The sequence below is a fragment of the Leptonychotes weddellii genome, chromosome 9 (assembly GCF_054177405.1).
Source record: "Leptonychotes weddellii isolate Sample4059 chromosome 9, ASM5417740v2, whole genome shotgun sequence".
Taxonomy (NCBI): domain Eukaryota; kingdom Metazoa; phylum Chordata; class Mammalia; order Carnivora; family Phocidae; genus Leptonychotes; species Leptonychotes weddellii.
In genome coordinates this window covers 13,036,011-13,057,615 of record NC_138377.1, presented here as the reverse complement: position 1 = coordinate 13,057,615, position 21,605 = coordinate 13,036,011, and the positions used below count along the sequence as shown (strand labels likewise).

The 21,605-nt window shown below is 36.8% G+C and overlaps 1 protein-coding gene across 3 annotated transcripts in view; it reads right to left on the bottom strand.

Moving 5' to 3' along the window:
• EML5 (EMAP like 5) overlaps window positions 1–21,605 on the bottom strand; it is a 159,060-nt gene that overhangs the window by 52,748 nt on the left and 84,707 nt on the right. For all 3 annotated transcript variants that reach the window (XM_081830082.1, XM_081830084.1, XM_081830083.1), the window contains 4 exons: window positions 17,479–17,681; window positions 16,754–16,865; window positions 15,377–15,504; window positions 10,269–10,410 (listed from right to left, as the gene is read on the bottom strand). In XM_081830082.1, coding sequence (XP_081686208.1) covers window positions 10,269–10,410; window positions 15,377–15,504; window positions 16,754–16,865; window positions 17,479–17,681 — 585 coding nt within the window. The remainder of the gene's footprint in view (window positions 1–10,268; window positions 10,411–15,376; window positions 15,505–16,753; window positions 16,866–17,478; window positions 17,682–21,605) is intronic.

Genomic DNA, 21,605 nt, shown 5'->3' with positions numbered 1-21,605 from the left:
AGAGAGAGACACAGCGAGAGAGGGAACACAAGCAGGGGGAGTGGGAGACGGAGAAGCAGGCTTACCGCCAAGCAGGGAGCCTGACACGGGGCTCGATCCCAGGACCCCAGGATCATGACCTGAGCCGAATGCAGACACTTAACCAACTGAGCCACCCAGGCGTCCCTGTATTGTCCTTTTATTGAGTATTACAATCATATCTCAAGGGAAGAGTATACTTTTTTAAGAGTAGACTTTTAAAATTATTCCTGGGAGTAAAGAAAGACATCAGGAAATAGACTTGTGTATGCTCCCTGGGTTCTAGATAGAGGGGAAAAAAATCATACTTGAGGACTCACAAATGTAGGGTGGCTTATACAAATCCTAGATTTCAAGCTATGCTAATTACAGGATTCATGCAATCCTAGTTAAAGAAATCCTTAGTAGTTCTCGATGGTAGCAACTTAGGCACCTGGGAGAAGGACACAAAATCACTCTGGAAGAACACCTTTGATCCAGACCTCGGAGAATCCCTACAGGTAAAGAAAGCCCAATTAAACATAAACTTACAATCCAAATTTTCAAGCACAAAAGAAAATGGCACACCAGGAGGGAGTCAGCAGAAAAATAACCCCTAAACAGCAGAAAGAAAAAACACAGCATAGTCAGATCCCAAAGAATGTCAGATAACTAGATTTTATATTCTTTATCTGATAGGTAAAGATTAAAGACTTAAGAGAGGAAAGCTAAAACATAAACAAAGAATGATATGTTATAAAAAAATCTAAGGTGAATTCTCAAAATCAAATACCTAATAGGTAGGTTACGCAGCAGATGTGAAAGAGAAAGAGCTGCTAATTATTCAGCCATCAAAAAGAATGAAATCTTGCCATCTGCAACAACATGGATGGAGCTAGACAGTATTATGCTAAGTGAAATAAGTCAAAGAAAAATACCATCTGATTTCATTCACATGTGGAATTTAAGAAACAAAACAAATAAGCAAAGGGAAATAAAAAGAGAGAGGCAAACCAAGAAACACACTATAGAAGTAAAGTCATGCACAAAATAAAAGTACAGATACGAAAAAGATATTGTAGGCAAATGGAAACCAAAAGAAATCTGGGCAGCTATACTTTTATCAGACAAAATAGACTTTAAAATAAAGACTGTAATAAGAGACAAGAAGGTCAATACATAATGATAAAGGGGCCAATGCAACAAAAGGATGTAACATTTGTTAGTATTTATGTACCCAACAGAAGAGAACCTAAATACATAAAGCAAATATTAACAGAACTAAAGGGAGAAGTAGACAGCAATACAGTAAGAGTAGAGGTCTTTAATACTCCATTTACCTCAATGGATAGATCATCTAGACAGAAAATTAATAAGGAAACACTGATCTTAAATGGCATGTTACACCAGATGGGCTTAACAGATATTTACAGAAGATCCATTCAAAAACAAGAGAATACACATTCTTCTCAAGTACATGGAACATTTTCCAAGATAGATCAATGTTAGGTCACAAAACAAGTATTAATAAATCTAAGAGGACTAAAATCATATCAAGCATCTATTCCAACCACAACAGTATGAAACCAGAAATTAATTACGTGAAGAAACCTGGAAAATTCACAAATACATGGAGATTAAACAACATGCTACTAAACAACCAATGGGTCAAAGAAGAACTTAAAAGAGAAATAAAAAAAATACTGAGATGGGTATTAAAGAGGGCACTATTGAATGGAGCACAGGGTGTTACACACAAACAATGAATCACGGAACACTACATCAAAAACTAATGATGTAATGTATGGTGATTAACATAACATAATAAAATAAAAAAATACCGAGACAAACAAAAATGAAAATGTAACTTACCAAAATTTATGAGATAGAGCAAAACAGTTTGAAGAGGAAAGTTCATAGTGATAAATGCCTACCTTAAGAAACAAAAAAAATCTGAACTAAATAATCTAACTTTACACCTCAAGGAACTAGGAAGAAAAAAAAAAAAGAACTGAAGACCAAAGTTAGTAGAAGAAAGGAAATAAAGATTAGAACAGAAATAAATGAAATAGAGACTAAAAAGACAATTGAAAAATCAATGAAACTAAGAGCTGGTTCTTTGAGAAGACAAATAAAATTGACAAATCTTTAGCTAGACTCACCAAGAAAAAAGAGAGGACTCAAAATCAGAAGTGAAAGAGGAGGTGTTACAACCAATACCACAGAATAAAAGGATCGTAAGAGACTACTATGAACAAGTATTTGCCAACAATTGGACAACCCAGAAGAAATGGATAAATTCCTAAAAACATACAACCTGCCAAGACTAAATCATGATGAAATAGAAAATCTGAACAGACTGGTTACTAGCAAGGAGATTAAGTCAGTAATCAAAAATCTCCCAATGAATAAAAGTTCAGGAGCAGATGGTTTCACCAGTGAATTCTACCAAGTACCTAAAGAAGAATTAATACCAATCCTGCTCAAACTCTTCCGAAAAACAGAAGAGGGAGGAACTTTTCCAAACATATTTTACAAGGCCAACATTACCTTAATACCAAAATCAGAAAAGATGCCAGAAAAAAAGAAAATCACAGGTCAATATCTTTGATGAACATAGATGCAAAAATCCTCAACAAAGTATTAGCAAACCTAAATTCAGTAATACATTAAAAGGATCATACAGCATGATCAAGTGGGATTTATTCCAGGGATACAAGGATGGTTCAACATATACACATTAGTCAATGTGATACACTACCATTAGCAAAATGAAGGATAGGGGTCCCTGGGTGGCTCAGTCAGTTAACCATCCAATTCTTGATTTCAGCTCAGGTCATGATCTCCAGGTTGTGAGATCAAGCCCCATGCCAGGCTCCATGCTAAGCATGGAGCCTGTTTAAGATTCTCTCTCCCTCTCTCTCCCTCTCCTTCTGCCCCTGCCCCCTCACTCTCTCTTTCAAAAACAAGAAAGGATAAAATGCATGATCTCATTAGATGCAGAAAGGCATTTGACAAAATTAAACATCTGTTCTTAATAAAAACTCTCAACAAAGTGGATATAGAAGAAGGCTACCTCAACATAATAAAGGCCACATATGACAAGCCCCCAGCTAACATCATACTCAATGGTGAAAGGCTGAAATGTTTTCCTCTAAGATCAGGAACAAGACAAGGATGTCTACTCTTGCCACTTTTATTCAACATAGTGTTAGAAGTCCTAGCCAGAGCAATGGGGGGTGGGGTGGGGGAGGGGAGAAGAAAAAGAAAAGGCATCCAAATTACAAAGAAAGTAAAACTGTCACTATTTGCAGATGACACATCATATATAGAAAAGCTTATGACTCCATCAAAAACTGTCAAATTCAGTAAAGTTGCAGACTACAAAATCAATACACAAAAATCTGTTGCATTTCTTCATAATAACAAACTCTGAGAAAGAGAAATTAAGAAAACAATCCCATTTATAATTGTATTAAAAAAAAAAACCCACCTAGGAATAAATTTAACCCCAGGAGGTGAAAGATCTATATATTGAAACCTATTAAGACATTAATGAAATTAAAGACAAAATAAATGAAAAGATATTCTGTGCTCACTGATTGGAAGAATACTGTAAAATGTCCATATCACCCAAAGCAAAATATAGATTCAATGCAATCCCTATCAAAATTCCAATGGTACTGAGGTGTCTGGCTGGCTCAGTTGGTAGAGCATGTGACTCTTAATCTCAGGGTAGCAAGTTCAAGCGCCATGCTGGGCATAGAGTCTACTTAAAAAATTCCAATGGTATTTTTCACAGAAATAGAACACTCCTAAAATTTGTATGGAACCACAAAAGACCCTGAGTAGCCAAAGCAATTTTTGAGAAAGAACAAAGCTGGAGGCATCACAAGCTCTGATTTCAAACTATATTATAAAGCTACAGTAACTAAAACAGTATGGTATTGGCATAGAAACAGACACATAGATCAATGGAAATGAATACAAAGCCCAGAAATAAACCCATACATATATGGTCAAATAATTTAAGACAAAGAAGCCAAGATTATACAATGGAGAAAGGATGGTTTCTTCAATAAATGGTGTTAGGAAAACGGGCAGGCACATGCAAAAGAATGAAACTGGACCACTATCTTACACCATTCACAAAAATTAACCTGAAAGAAATGTAAGACCTGAAACCATAAGACCCCTAGAAGAAAACACAGGCAGTAATATGCTTCTTGACATAGGTCTTGCTGATTTTTAAAAACCTAACACCAAAATCAAACACAACAAAAGCAAAAATCAACAAGTGGGACTACAACAAGCTAAAAAGTTTCTGCACAGCAAAGGAAATCAATGAAAAGGGAATCTACCCAACGGGAGAAAATAGCTGCAGATCATATATCTGAGTGGGGGCTATCATTCAAAATATATAAGGAACTCCTACAACTCAACAGTGAAAAAACAAACAATCCAATTAAAAAATGGGCAGAAGATCTGAATAGATACTTGTCCAAAGAAGACATACAGATGGCCAACAGGTACATGAAAAGATGCTCAACATCATTAATCATCTGGGAAACGCAAATCAAAACCACAATAAGACAGACCTCATACCTATTAGAATGGTTATTATCAAAAAGATAAAAAATAACAAACGTTGGCAAGAATGTGGGGAAAAGAGAACCCTCATGCACTGCTGTGGGAATGTAAACTGGTTCAGCCAGTACAAAAAACAGTACAAAAATCAAAAACAGAACTACCATATAATCCAGTAATTCCACTCCTGGGTATTTATCTGAAAAAAATGAAAACAATAATTTGAAGGATATATTCATTCCCATGTTCACTGCTGCATTATTTTCAATAGCAAGGATATGTAATAACCTAAATGTCCATTGATGGATGAAAGGATAAAGAAATTATGGTATACAATGGAATTTAATTCAGCCATAAAAACAAATGAAATCCTGCCATTTCTGACAACATGGATGGACCTCAAGGGTATCAGCTAAGTGAAGTAAGAGACAGACAAATACTATATGATCTCTTTTATATGTGGAATCTAAAACAAAACAAAAACCCAAGCTCACAGATACAAAGAATAGACTGATGGTTACTAGAGTTGAGGAAGGGGTAGGGAGAAAAAAAACGGGGTTTGATTATAATTAAAAGCTAAAGTCAGGGAGTACAAGTTTCTAACAGAAACTTCTAATACATCATTACATAGAAAAGTGTGAAAGGTTAGCAATATTTAGAAAATACTGGCTTGGGCGCCTGGGTGGCTCAGTTGGTTAAGCGACTGCCTTCGGCTCAGGTCACGATCCTGGAGTTCCAGGATCAAGTTCCGCATTGGGCTCCCTGCTCGGCAGGGAGTCTGCTTCTCCCTCTGACCCTCCCCCCTCTCATGTTCTCTCTCTCATTCTCTCTCTCTCTCAAATAAATAAAAAAATCTTAAAAAAAAAAAAAAAGAAAATACTTGCTTTATAGATATTAACATCATAGACATTAGTTCATGTTACATATTTATATTTCTGGTTATTCTAGAACTTGTTACTATAAATGAAATTACTTGTTTGGCAAAATTCTCATAGGACAATCTACATTAACTATAATGACCTTTTAAGATTTATTTATTTTAGAGAGAGCGAGCGAGCGTGCGAGCAAGCAAGGGGAGGGGCCAGGGGAGAGGGAGAGAGCATCCTCAAGCAGACTCCCCGCTGAGCATGAGGCCTGACACGGGGCTCATCCCAGATGAGATCCTGACGAGCTGAAATCAAGGGTCGGATGCTTAACTGAGCCAACCAGGTGCCCCTATGACTTACTTTTATAAAACGTTAAGCCTCAGTATCATAAAAGTTGTATACTCATTTGCTGAAGAAAATAGTATTTGCTTACTGAATGTTTGAAGGACATAACTATTTCATAATATTTAAACCATTAGGACTTCAGTAATTTTGTAATTAACTCAACCAGTATAAAATCACACATAACCTTTTAAAGTTAAGAAAATCCACCTATTTTCCTTTTTTTAAAGGTTTTTATTTAAATTTCAGTTAACAGGGTAATATTAGCCTCAGGTGTACAATATAGTGATTCAATACTTACATATAACACCCGGTACTCATCACAACAAGTGCACTCCTTAATCCCCATCACCTATTTAACCCATTCCCCCACCCACCTCCATTCTGGATCCTCCATCCTCCATCAGTTTGTTCTCTATAGTTAAGAGCCTGTTTCTCAGTTTGCCTCCTTCTTTTTATTTCCCTTTGCTCATTTGTTTCTTAAATTCCACATGGGAGTGGAATCATATGGTATTTATCTTTCTGACTTATTTCACTTATCATAATACACCCTTGCTCCACCCATGTTGTTGCAAATGGTAAGATTTCATTCTTTTTTTCCTATGGCTGAGTAATATTTCATTGTGTGTGTGTGTATGTATGTGTATATATATATACACCACATCTTCTTTATCCATTCATTAGTCGATAGACACTTCAGCTATAATTTGGCTATTGTTGATAATGCTGCTATAAACTTTGGGGTGCATGTATCCCTTTGAATTAGGGTTTTTGTATTCTTTGGGTAAATACCTAGTAGTATAATTGCTGGATCATAAAGTAGTTCTATTTTTTACTTTCTGAGGAACCTCCATACTGCTTTCCACAGTGGCTCCACCAGTTTGCATTCCCACCAACAGTGCAAGAGGGTTCCCCTCACGTATTTTCCTTTTGAATCAATGGTGACAAAAATAAAAGTGAAGAATATTTAAAAACAAACACACAGAATTATGTGTTTTCTCCATAACCTAATACAAAGATCTATTCCTAGGAGCAATAATACTGGAAGATAATTTTTCAGGTCTGATGCAAGACATAAATCCACAAATTCAGGAAGCACAACAAATCCTAAATAGAATAAGTAAAAAATGAAGCACATGCATAATGTTATTGAAGTACAGAACTACAGAACAAAATAAGAGAACGATAGAAACGAGGGGAATAAGAACTCTCAACCAAAACTCCAGAAGAGGTTAAATTAGCATTAAAGAATGAGAGTAAAAAAATAAAAACATAATCAGAGTAACAGTATACCAAAGGCAGGGAGGGAGGTGGTAATAATTCACCCAGAGTGGCAAAACCCCATCTATCAAAAATTTTAAAACAATAATAATAAAGCTTAATAAAAATCAGTTTGCTTTTTAAGGAGAGTGGGAGGTATAACCTTCCAGTTATGGAATGAGTAAGTCACAGGGATGAAAACATATGGAATACAGTCAATAGTATTGTAATAGTGTTGTATAATGACAAATGGTAGCTACGTCACAGCATGATGTACAGAGAAGCTGAATTGTTATGTTGTATACCTGTAACTAATGTAACTTATGTATGAACTACACCTCAACAACAAAAAACAAACTTGCTTTTTAAGAATTGCAATGTCAGGGGTGCCTGGGTGGCTCAGTTAAGGCCAACTCCTGGTTTCTGCTCAGGTCATGATTTCAGGGTCCTGGATTGGACCCCCATATCAGGCTCTGTACTCAGCAGGGAGTCTGCTTAAGGATTCTCTCTCCCTCTCCCCCTCCCCCTGCTTGTACACGCGCGCACACGTTCTTTCTCTCTCAAAATAAATAAATCTTTAAAAAAAAAAAAATTACAATGTCCATGATAAAATACTTTTGCTGCTGCAACAGACTACTCCTACCACCCTATACCTGAAATGACACTGGTTCAGACAAAGAAGTCTTTATTAAAGAAACTCTAAAACTATATATATTTTTTATTTTTAAGATTTTATTTATTTATTTGAGAGAGAGAGAGAATGAGTCAGAGGCAGAAGGAGAGGGAGAGGGAGAAGCAGACTCCCCGCTGAGCAGGGAGCCTGATGCAGGACTTGATCCCAGGACCCTGGGATCATGATCTGAGCCGAAGGCAGACGCTTAACTGACTGAGCCACCCAGGCCCCCTTCTAAGACTATATTTTAGAAAAAAATGATAAAAGAAAAAATATCTGAGATACAAGAAGAAAATATGAGCAAAGAAATGTATAAGCATAGATAGACCTAAGTAGACACTGACTGCATTAAATAATAACATCCGACTGAAGAGGGGTTAAAAAAAACCCCAAATTCTCAAAAATTAAAGATAGAACTACCATATGATGCAGTAATTCCACTCCTGGATACTAACCTGAAGATAATGAAAACACTTACTCAAAGAAAGATATATGTACTCCCGTGTTTATGGCATCATTATTTACGATAATTAAGATACAGAAACAACCTAAGTGCCCAATGATGGAAGAATGGATAAAGAAATGGTGCGTAAACATACACACACAATGGAATATTATTCATTCATAAAAATGAATGACAACTTGCTAAATACCATACCATCTGATCGATATGTGGAATCTAAAAAACAAAAACAAAAACAGGGGTGCCTGGGTGGCTCAGTTGTTAGGCATCTGCCTTCGGCTCAGGTCATGATCCCAGGGTCCTGGGATCGAGCCCCACATCGGGCTCCCTGCTCCGCGGGATGCCTGCTTCTCCCTCTCCCACTCCCCCTGCTTGTGTTCCCTCTCTCGCTGTCAAATAAATAAATAAAATCTTTAAAAAAAAAACAAAACACAAAACAACAACAACAAAAAACAAGCTCATAGATAACAAAGAACAGATTGGTGGTTGCTACTGACAGGTGGGCAAAGTGGGTGAGGGGGTCAAAAGGTACAGACTTCCAGTTATAAAACGAGTAAGTCATGGGGATGTAATGTACATCATGATGACTATAGTTAATAATATTGTATTGTGTATTTGAAAGTTGTTAAAAGAGGAGATCTTAAAAGTTATCATAAAAAGAAAACATTTTGGGCACCTGGGTGGCTCAGATGGTTAAGCGTCTGCCTTCGGCTCAGGTCATGATCCCAGGTCCTGGGATCGAGTTCCGCATTGCGCTCCCTGCTCCTTGGGAGCCTGCTTCTCCCTCTGCCCTCCCCCCTCATTCTCTCTTTCATGAATAAATAAATAAAATCTTTAAAAAAAAAACATTTTGTGACTATGTATGGCAATGGATGTTAACTAGATTTATTGTAGTGATCATTTCACAATATATACAAATATTGGATCATTATGCTGTACACCTGAAACTAATATGCTGTATGTCAATTATACCTCAATTAAAAAAAGAAAATCTGAGGGGTATTAAAAGCTACTTGACTGGTAAGGACCTCCTATGGCCTTGTGAAGAAAAGAATATTTGATACCGTGATTTCCTATGTAGACAAAGGTGTGACTGTGGTTTTGTGATCTTACTGTATGTAAACCTTCACGTGGAAAATTCAATACAGAACCACTGCGATAATATTTGGTAATTTTCTCTAGTTCTCAGGGAGAAAAAACCACCAAAGAATGAAAATGCTGGACATTCATAACTGGGAGAGAGAGAGAGAGACAGGGCAGTGATTGGGGTTCAATTATTCTAGAGATTGTGATTATTTTTAGATTTTTAGTTAAGTACAAATATTAAATACAGTAACACTAGAAGAAGAGAATAGACTCTAACTTTTAAGTCAATAGATGGAAATAAAAATAAAGTAACTAAATTACAAATTCATGTTACCTAAGTTCAACTTGGCCTTTATTATGGCCTGACAATCCTTTCCATCATCTGCTGATTCTCATTTCTTATAGTCACAATTTTCAACCTTTTCAACAAGAGCTCCTCCTTCAGTGCCTCCATGCTATAACATTCCCTACCAGCTCATTAAGAAATGTGAAGTTATCTGTACATCCTCATTTGCCCTAGGTTAATAATATCTGCCTTGCTCCAAAAATGGAACCCCTTAATCTCTCTATACTGATAGGCTAGCTTCATTTGACTCCTACAAATGTGCTCAGTTCTGTTTCACCCTAAAATGTCCTCCCTTCAATTCTGCTATCCCTTTTTAAATTAAGCCTTCTTTCTTAGTTTCTGATTATGAATTACACATATTTCATAATCACAAAGGGTGGAAAATTTAGCTTCTGTTTTCTTCTTGTATTCTTGTATTTTTTTTCTTTCCAACATAACATTGCAAACTAGCTCAGGATAGGTATGATCAGAGGAGGTCCCATAGCAAAGCCTGGGTATAATTAATTTTCTTTAAAAAGCATCATGAGCAAGTACACATGGAATGAATATTTAAAGTCTTTTTTATATACCTACTATTGCTTTCTTACATTTGTGAGGGTTAGAAAACTATGACAACTTAATCTATGTTCAAGCCTGAGAGCCTCTTACCCTTTTTCAGTTTCCGGACAGCCAACATACAATGACTAGGAGAGAGATCCCATATTCTTAAGGTTTTATCATCACTTACAGTAGCACAGATGGGCAGGTAAGGATGTGTAGCCAAACCCCACACCTCTCCTTCCATGTGTCCCTACAAAGAAAACACAGTTAAGATCAATTTAACCTAAATATGTGTGTATGTAGAAGAAAACTACAGACAACAACTGACAATATATAATAATAGGATAATGAATAATAGAGTAATCTAATAATAAACTCTTCTATCTTTGGAATATACCTTAAAATAATTTTGTATCAACTTTATCTTCACAATTACAATATAATCAAGTTACCATCAAAATTAATTTAAAATCCTAAAATTTCACTGAGTGGAGAGAATAGGAATTGGCTGCCTTGGAATGTTAAAAATTACCATACAGGAGGAACTTCCTTTATGAGAGAGTAAGGAGCGCTGCAGACCAGCTCCCCAGTGAAACTGATGAAATTAATAAAAAAAAATTAAGGTTTCTGGAAATGGTTCTAAGGAGTTATGACAAAAGAAACATTTATTCAAAAAATCTGCTAAAATCTGGTAAGAACGATGGGAGTTTTGCAGTATTTGAACTGAGACCCACTCCTTTCCTCCGTCTTTCCAACTCACGGACTTGAAAAGTCCACACCAGTCTGATGTAACCAAGAACACAGGGTGTGGGCACTCTCTCTCCCTCCCCCCTAATATAATGGACTGTCTTCCCAGAAGGGGCAGGTGACTGGCATTTCTCATCCTGCCCCCAGCTACTTGCTAGAGGCTAAATCCTTGATGAGTGCTGCACACAGGTAGGAATTCCCTTCTGCCCACTCCTATTCTGAGAGGGAGCCTCTACATTGGGGATCATGCCACTAAGAATACTGGGGCTTCAATATCAATTCAAGAAGACCTAAGGCTACTGCTCCCTACTACCCCCACCTTAAACTGAGCACTCAGCTTCTAAAGCAACGGACACTCAGAAAGGAGCACTCCATTGTCCTCACCCTCAACTCCAGAGCCTTGGATCAGAGATTGTGCCTTGAGGAAGAAGCAAGCAGTAAAACAGCTCCTAATCTCTTCTCAAAGGAAATGACTTCATTTATTACACAGTGTAGAAAAGTTCAAGTCTAAAGATGCTCTTGAAAACAAGGAAGGTTATGATGAAAGGTAATTGGAGGTAACTGGTACTTATTAGCTATATAAGCTAAACTGAAGGCCAGTGAGTTTGTCCAACAGAACCAGGGCAATCTCAGAGATACCTGGGAGGAGACTGCTTCAAGTCAGAATAAATCTCAAACACTAATCTAGGGAATGTTGTCCCTTTTAGGGAGCCTGAATTTGATTAGTTTAATCTGTGGAGCAATTTATGCTCTGGGGTAAATGTTGAAAACAGTAGAGCAATCAGCCAGCAACTTAATGGACTTAGTGACTGGGTATGGACAGGGAAAAAGACTATCAAAGAGGAGAGACCACTTCCCAAATCATTTTACGGAGCCAAGATGACCCTGATACCAAAACCAGACAGACATCACAAGGAAACTATAGACCAATTATCCCTTAAATACAGTCTGTGGATGCTAAAATCCTCAAAAAGAGCAAACTGATTCCAACACATACAAAAACAATTATACACCACAACCAACTAGGGATGCAAGGTTGGTTTAAAAGGTGAAAACCAATTAATGTAATACACCTTATCAATAGAATAAAATAAAAACCACACTATCATCTCTCAATAGACAAAGAAAAAGCATTTGACAACGAACATAATCTTTCATGATAAAAACTTGCATCACACTAGGAACAGAAGAGTAATTCTTCAATCTGAAGAATCTGAAAAAAAGCAATTCTTCAATCTGAAAAATCCAGTTAGCATTAAATTTAATGGTAAGGAGTTGTGAGTTCAAGCCCACGTTGGGTGTAGAGATTACTTAAACATAATGGTAAAATATTGGATGCTTCCTCCCTAAAATTAGAAACAAGACAAGGATGCTCTCACTACTTCTATTCTACACTGTACTGAAGATTCCAGCCAGGATAATTAGGCAAGAAAAAGAAATAACAGCCATCCTGACTGGAAAGGGAATATAGTAAAACTGTATTTGCAGCTCATGATCTTATATAGAGAAAATCTGAAAAATCCACTAAAAAACTATTAGAATAAATGAGGTCTGTTATTAAAAAAGTAACTGTGAGATCTGTATACTGAAAACCATAAAACTATTGAAAAAAATTAAAGATCTAAAAAACAATGGAGAGATCTCATGTTCATGGATATAATTTAATATTGTTAAGAGATGCTACTCCCCAAACTGATCCATAAAATACTGCTACAAAGAATGCTGTACATGGGTTTTTTTTATACATCTGAATGTACTTCTGTTGTGTACATACATCTACACACTTTTTTAATTCCAGTGTAGATAATCATATGGTGTTAGTTTCAGGTGATTCAACAGTTCTATATATTACTCAGTGCTTACCAAGATAAGTGTACTCTTAATCCCCTTCATCTATACCACCCATCCCCCAACCATCTCCCCTCTGGTAACCATCAGTTTGTTCTCTGTAGTTAAGGGTCTGTTTTTTGGTCTCTATTTTTTTCCCTTTGTTCATTTGTTTTGTTTCTTAAATTCCACACGTGAGTGAAATCAGACGGTATTTGTATTTCTCTGATTGGTTTATTTTGCTTAGCATTATACTCTTGAGCTCTATCCACGTTGTCATCTTGCAAATGGCAAGATTTCATTCTTTTTCTATGGCCGAATAATATTCCATTGTGTGTGTGCGTATATATATACATATATATACATATATACGCACACACATCTATTTTATACATTCATCTACTGACGGACACTTTGGTTGCTTCCATAATTTGGATACTGTAAATAATGCTGCAATAAACACAGAGTGCATGTACCCCTTCAAATTAGTGTTTTTGCATTCTTTAGGTAAATATCCTGTAGTATGATTACTGAATCACAGGGTAGTTCTAGTTTTAATTTTTTGAGGAACCCCCATGCTGTTTTCTAGAGTGGCCGCCCCAGTTTGCATTCCTACCAACAATGCACAAGTGTTCCTTTTTTTCCACATCCTTGCCAATGCTTGTTGTTTCTTGAATTTTTGATTTTAGCCATTATGACAGGTGGGAGGTGATATCTATCTCATTGTGGTTTTGATTTGCATTTCCCTGTATATCTCCACACTTTTAATTATTATAGTTTTGTTTTTTTTTATTCATGAGAGACAGAGAGAGAGAGAGAGGCAGAGGGAGAAGCAGGCTCCCAAGGAGCAGAGAGCCCAATGCGGGACTCGATCCCAGGACCCTGGGATCATGACCTGAGCCGAAGGCAGATGCTTACTGAGCCACCCAGGTGCCCAATTATTATAGTTTTATATTATCTTATTTCTAGCATGGAGTTTCTAAAAAATTTTTGGACTATTTTTGGGTATTTTTTTCTTCTAGATGATTTTTGAAAACTCTTCCCTGAATTTCTGAAAAATCTCATTTGGATTTGGTTTATGATCATATTGAATTCATAAGTTATTTAGCTCTTTTAGGTCTTTAGTAAACTTTATAGTTTTCTTAACACTGATCTTGCATATTTTTTCCTGGTTCTTGTATAGTTTTCTTTGGGAGTACCATTTTTGTATCATATTTTCTAACTGGTTATTGCTGATTTGAAGAAATGCTATTGATTTTTACATGCTGATTTTGAATTTCACTTTACAGGACTTCATAATTAGTTCTAATAATGTTTCAGTTTATTCTCTTGAAGACCCAAGGTATAGGGTTATAATATCTGCAAATAGTGACAGTCTTATCCATTTGTTTCCAACACTTACACTTTATAATGTTTTTCTAGATTGGCTAAGACCTCTCACACAATGTTGGACAAAAATGGTGAGACATGGTATCCTTGTCTTGTTTCTGATGTTTAGGAGACAGACAGTAGATATTTAAAATCTTACACACTATAATATAAAAAATAATAGGATGTCATTTATCACTTCAAACCTTTTCTTACAATTATAAAATTGTCTTTTTGAAAAGTTCTGTCCGTGGATTCATCTGTAAAAGTGTACTTGTGCTAGTATTTTCTAAGAGATCATAAACATGTTAAACACCATGACTCCATCATCTTTTTACTTAAAAGGAATATTATGTGACTGAAGTTAAAGAGTAAGACACCAATGTTTGACAGTAAATTCAATATAAAACATTTTGTTATTTGCTTACAAATTCTCCTTGGCACATCAGGATTTTATATTAACATTAAAGCATGTGCAGTGTTCTCCTCTATGTGTGCTCTGTGGTGTTTTAACAGAAGTGAGGTGAGGGGGAAGTGGGGTTGGAGAAAAAATCAGTCTGTAATAAGAAAGAACGTAATTCTTTTTCAGAATAAAAGGTAAACTCAAAATTGGTGTTACTATATAGAGTTGCAGGGGGACACTTTCAATAGGGTAGATCCTACCTCATTTGCTGAGTTTTATAGTATTGATTTGTCTCCCTACTTTCAGAAAAACAATACATACAGGAAATGTAACAGCATTGCTGATAAAAATGTTAAGATCAGCTGATCCTGCTCTTTCATTTTATATTTTTACCATACAAGTGTTTATATTGCTAGATTTTTATTATTAATATTTTCAGTGATGTTTTCAGCAATAAAATTTTTAGCACACATTCATTTATTTAAGTTAGAAACTTAATAATGAAAATAAAGAGTTTCAAAGAAAAACAACTGCCTGAGGTTCAACAAATATACTTCAAAGAAATAAAAATAAATATGAAATAAATGGACTTGGTTAAATTAATTACAACTGTTTTTTCTTTTCATTGGTTTCTTGTTTTACTATAAGAAATTACTTAAAATATTGGCAGTTATTCCACATGATAACATGCATATTTATTTACTGGTATCTATTCATTCAGCTGTAATTAAATTAAAATGTTTTGGTATATGTTATCAAATATTTCCCTAATTAATTTAGCATTATTTTTCACTACTGTTAACTTTTGGCTCTTCGGTATTGAATCAATGGCGTACAAAGAGAAAAAAGGTATATTAACTTTTCAAATTACCTGGACCAGAAGTGTTATTGGGCCACTTTTATCCACTTCTAGTATTTCACCATTCTTTGTGCCAACTAAAATATGACCATGTCCTAATGATATGGCACGTATAGATGGGTTATCTTCCAAGAGAAGACCTGAAATGTTAAATGGAGATGTTCTTCTAGATTTAAAGTTACTAGAATACAAAGATGTACATATTGCCAACGATGCTATTTGGACAGTGAAAATCACATTACAAGGTTGCTTTTCCCTGTATTTTAAGTATTCTAATAAATGCACTGAATTTACTAATCTCAAAACATACTATAATTCTCTGTTATCCCAGATCTTTTACTACTATTCTGATGACTGTTTCTTTTCCTCTTATATTTGCCCCTCCTCCTTCACCTCCTTACCTTCTTAGAGCACCTACAATATTCTGGTAATTTTAATTCAATTCAACTTAAGATTGATTCATTTATGTCTACTGTATCCTAGGAAGGCTTCCGAGATGTCTGGTAAACGTAACAGAGACAGCTCCTGCCCTTACAGACCATACAATGAAGAAAACAGACCCTCTGTGAGGAGCGTATTGAAACAGGGACAATTGTAAGGGAATTTTCCCTTTTTTGAGGGGGTGGAGGGGAGATGGAAGTGTTAGAAATCACCCTATTGAGATCTGAAAAATGAGTGTGCGGTCAGGTAACTGGAGGAGGCAGGAGGGAGGAGAAAGGGCAAATTCTAGGCAAAGTAATAGCATACAGAAAGGCCTGCAGGTCAGAGACAGTGTGATGTAGTACCTTAATACACTGAAAGAAAGGGTAAAAGCGCGGGCATGCAGGGATAGACAGGCAAGGTCAACAAAACAAATGTGAAACAAAATGCCAAGCTTAAAAACAAATTCTTGACTGGTAGTAAGTGTGATGCTCATGTGGCAATTTTCTTTGAAACATTAAAAATGATCAAAATTACCATGAATAATCTTGTACTTGGTTAATATTTTATCATCTGTATCAAAGAAAATAGATTTTTGAAAGGACAGCATGGATTGTGGCTCTAGTTAAATGGCTTCTCCCATTAAATTCTGATGCCTATCTAGTAAAGACGGGAAAAGGTAGTCCATGTGTTCCACCTCAGTGACCACACATGTTAATGAGCAATTAATCTTTTATCCTACAAAGGAAATTAAATCTCAAATCACTTATTATTTTTTTAAAGATTTTATTTATTTGACAGAATGAGAGAGCATACGTAGGCAGAGCAGCAGGCAGAGGGAGAAGGAGAAGCAGATTCCCCACTGAGCAGAAAGCCCGACGTGGGGCACAATCTCAGGACCCCGGGATCACGACCTGAGCTGAAGGCAGATGTTTAACCGACTGAGCCACCCAGGTGCCCTCAAATCACCTTTAGATCCTGGTGCCAAAGCGGCTCTTTTTATAGCATAGGTCTTGAGACATCTTTCAAAGGAGTCATCCCAAAGAGCTACTACACCATCTTTTCCTCCAGTTACAAATCCCTTTGAAAGTAAAAGCTTCAAGTTAATAAAGATCTAAATATTTTTAAAAATAAGAACCTTCCGTATGTTGAAAAATTCTAGAGGAAAGAACATTAACAGCTAAAAGTTACAGCTTGTGAACAAATTAGCATTAGAATCAATTGGGTTTTTTTATATATCAGCACAGAATCTGCAAAAATATTTACAGGGACACTAAACAATCTACTTTTAGGACTTTAAGAATCAAGGTTTGTAATCTGCAACCATAAGGTAGCTCTAACACTTTCAGTAAGATACATATTTTCTCTTGGAAGCTTCATAACCTCATCCTTCAAAAACAGGATCACGACTAGTTACCTCACAGGATACGGTGATAATAAAGCACTTAAGCAATTGTTGACACAGAAAGAGATTAATAAATATTAAGTTAAACTTTTTCTTTTTTAACAGCAGACCCATTTCACTATCTTCAGGAGTTTGAAAGAGGAATAAAGGAAGGTAGGAAGGCTCTGGTTCACAGATTATTAATGGGTGGCTCAGCTAAGCAGAAAGACAATATTCCTTTACCCGTGAAAATGCTCTACAATCCATGATCAAATTATGTTTAACTTAAAAATATCTTCAGAATACTTACTTTTTCCAAAGCATGCATACTAAACACTGGCCCATCATGTGCTTTAACTGTTTTCACAAGAAAGACATCTCTCCAGATGCACACGTCTCCTGTGGATGTCCCAGAAAAAGCCATCTCTTCTGTCCATCCATACACCGCACACATCATCGTGTCATTTTTCCCCAGTGTGCCTACATAGCCTTTTCTTCCAATCAGTCCTCCCCCTGGTTCATAAAAAATATCAGAGAAGTACCACTTTTGAAAGGTATAAAATTCTAAAGTGATAAAATTTCTTTCCTACTGTAATTGTTTAAATGTGTAACAGTAAGGAAACTTTAAAAGAAAAATGCAGGTCGGGGCGCCTGGGTGGCTCAGTTGGTTAGGCGACTGCCTTCGGCTCAGGTCATGATCCCAAAGTCCTGGGATCGAGTCCCACGTCAGGCTCCCGGCTCATCGGGAAGTCTGCTTCTCCCTCTGACCCTCTCCCCTGTCATGCTGTTTCTCTCTCTCTCTCTCTCAAATGAATAAAATCTTTAAAAAAAGAAAAATGCAGGTCTCTCAATCAGTAACTTGCCTGGCTGAGACAGCCATATGCATGGCAGCTTTTAGGCCACAGCTCTTTGGATAAAAACATGTACACTAAGTCGGCTTTGATCAATCCTCAGCACTTTTGATTGTTCTTCATAATTTTTATTATGACATATTTAAGAAAACAGAAAGATATAAAAAATACTACAGGAACACATTCCCCTCTCAACCTACACAAAATTACTGAAACAACCAAAGCATGATGCCAATCCCATCTCCCTTCTTCACCCCCTATTATTCTGAATGTGATGTGGATTACTTTCATGCATTCTTTAATACATTTTACTACTATTTGTAAAGTCTTAGGCAAAAATGTCATATTTTTCATGTTTTAAAATTTTCTATAAATACCATCTTACATGTACAGTTGACCCTGCACAACACTGATTTGAACTGCACAAAAGTCCATTTTTGCACATTATTCAACAGAGTACTATAAATGTATTTTCTCTACCTTGTGATTTTCTTAATATTTTCTTTGTTATAGTTTATTGTAAGATTACACTATATAATAAATATAGCTTACAAAATGTGTGTTAATTGTTTATGTCATTGGTAAGGCTTTGGGTCAACAGTAGGCTATTAGAAGTATTTGGGGAGTCAAAAGTTATATGCAGATTTTTGGGGCACCCAGGTGGCTCAGTCAGTTAAGCGTCTGACTTTAGCTCAGGTCATGATCCCAGGGTCCTGGGATTGAGCTCCGTGTCAGGCTCCCTGCTCAGCAGGGAGTCTGCTTCTCCCTCTTCCCCTTTCCCTGCTTGTGTGTGCTCTCTCACTGTCTCTCAAACAAATAAGTAAAAATATTTTTAAAAAGTTATATGCAGATTTTTGACTGTGCAGGGGGTCAGCGCCCTAACTCCCTGTGTTGTTCAAGGGTCAACTGTATTCCTTTGCAACTTGCTTTTATCACCAATAATCCATTACGAAATTTTATATATGTTGATTTATACCTCTACACTATGCATTTTCATAACTATATAAACATTCCATAATATGAACCTAACAGTCTGTTCATTTTCCTATTAATGGGCACTCAAGTTGTTTCCAAGCATTTGCTATTGAAAACAATGCTTTTTTTTTTTTTTTATGTTATGTTAGTCACCATACATTACATCATTAGTTTTTGATGTAGTGTTCCATGATTCATTCTTTGCATATAACACCCAGTGCTCCATGCTGCTTTAAACGTTCCTGTAAAGGTCTCTTCTACACAAGTGCAAGATTCTCTAGGAATGCCTAGGAATGACCACAGTGTATGTGCGGAAGGGAAAGCATATAGATAAGAGGTAACATCTGTTGCCAAACTGTTCTACAAAGTTGATACACCAACTTACACTCCCATTAATAGTGAAAGGAGTTCTTCTTTCCCACCTTTCAGAAATAGTTGGTATTGTCAGACTGGGGGATATGAAATACCAACTGAATTTTATTGTGGTTTTAATGTGCCTTTCTCTGATCATTAATGAGCTTTGTCATATTTTCCAATTTAATTGGCCATTCATTACCTGATGATATCTTTTGCCCATTTTTTTCCAATTGAACTCACTCATTCTTTTATTCAAGAAATATATATGCCAGGCACTATTCAAGGCACTGGGGTAGAGCTACAAACAAAACAGACAACAAAATTCTCTGCTCTGTTTCTGTTCAAGGCAGAGGGATCAGCAACGGCCCCCAAATACAGGAATGTGACATGAACCTTCAAGGAACAGTGTCAGAGGTCAGCATGGTGTAGCAAAGAAAATAAGGGAGGTAGTAATGGGAGATAAGGCCACAGAGGTCAAAGGCAGTATTATAGGCCATCGTAAGGATTTAACTTTTACTCTGCATGAGATGGGAAGTGGTTAGTGGAATTAAATCTGGCATATCATTTATTAATAGGTTCATTCTGATTTCTGGGTTGAGAGTACATCAGAGAATGGCAAGGAAGAAAAGAGTTAGATGGCTATTTCAATCATCTCGGCAAATGATAAGAGTGGAATGGACCAGGGTGGTAAGCATGGAAGATGATGAAAAGTGGTCATATTCCAAATGTATACAGAAGACTGCCTTTTTTTTTTTTTTAAGATTTTATTTATTTACTTTAGAGATAGAGCATGAATGGGGGAAGGGGCAGAGGGAGAGGAAGAGTCTCAAGCAGACTCTGAGTGCAGAGCCCGACATGAGGCTCGATCTCATGACCCTGAGATCATGACCTGAACTGAAATCAAGAGTCAGATGCTTAATCGACCGAGCCACCCAGACACCCCTGTCTTTTCTTAACATAGCAGCCAGAGTAGTTTATGAACTTGTAAGGGTAACTAAGTAGAGTGGTAAGGGAAAAAAAAACAACAACAGGTTAGACTTCTCTCAAGAGAAAGGAGAAGATAAATTGCAAAATGAACATGTAAACAACAGTCTAAAGGTATTATAGTACATATATAAGAAACTGATTAGCAACTTGAGGGTAGAGTTGAAGGAGGGTTTTCATTTGGTTTTATTCATTTAAGATAGAGAAATAACCCCATACTTGTATGCTGAATGGAAAGAGTAAGAGGGAAAAGTGATGATGTAGGGGAGAAAGGGAAGAACTGGATTGATGTTCTTGAGCAGATGAGAAGAGAAAGGATCTAGAACACAAGTGAAGGGACTGGCTTTCCCTAAAGCACAGACCGTCTATCTGGAGCAGGAGAGGCAAACTACAGGCTGTGGGCCAAGCCCTGCCACCACCTGCGTTTGTACAGAGCCCATAGGTTAGCACTGTGAGCTACAGAAGCCATGCCTGTTTCCTCCTCTACTCCCAGAGCCTGCCTCCCTGACATTTGGCTTCCAACTAGCAGCTGCCCAGGGTCTAAGCTGGTTGCGATCTACAATTTGAGGACTTTGCTAATGGCAACTGCTGAGCACCTAGCAGTGGAATTATAATCCCCAGGAGGTGCCTTAACTCTGGCTAGCTGCCCAAAGTGAGAAAGTAGGGCTGTCTGGGAGAAGAAGAACACACTAGGACCTATGTGTCATTGGGGCATGACTATGGTTCCTCCAGCCCAAACTGCCAGTCCCTTTCACTGCAGCAAGTTGATCTTGGAGACAATGTCTCCAGTTAATGGCAACTGGGTATAAAGCAGGGAAGGAGTTTTCATTCTTGTTCTGTAAGTACTTACATAATATTTTTTATTGTGTCCTTGGGCCTGGGATGTCTAAAATATTTGCTGTCTCACCATTTACAGAAAGAGTTTGCCACTGCCAGTTTAAATAATCAATTGGGTTTTCTGATAGACAGGGCATAACATATTCCTATCGTACCAGGTCACATCATCACTGCACTCAAAAACTTTCCGTGGCTGCCTGCCCCTACCAACCATGGAATAGAGTTCAAATTTCTTAGAGGACAGCTTAATAATTTATGAGTTGGAATTCTCAAAGCCTAGTTCTGAGACAGGAGGTAAGAAGTTCCCTTTTAGCCTTAGGCCGAATCCATTTTTACTTAATTTACATCAAGTTATGCATTTAGAGGCTTAGCACTTACTCAGATTAATAAAGAGGTTACTTATTTCTCAGTCTGCTAGGGAACTCCGTGGATC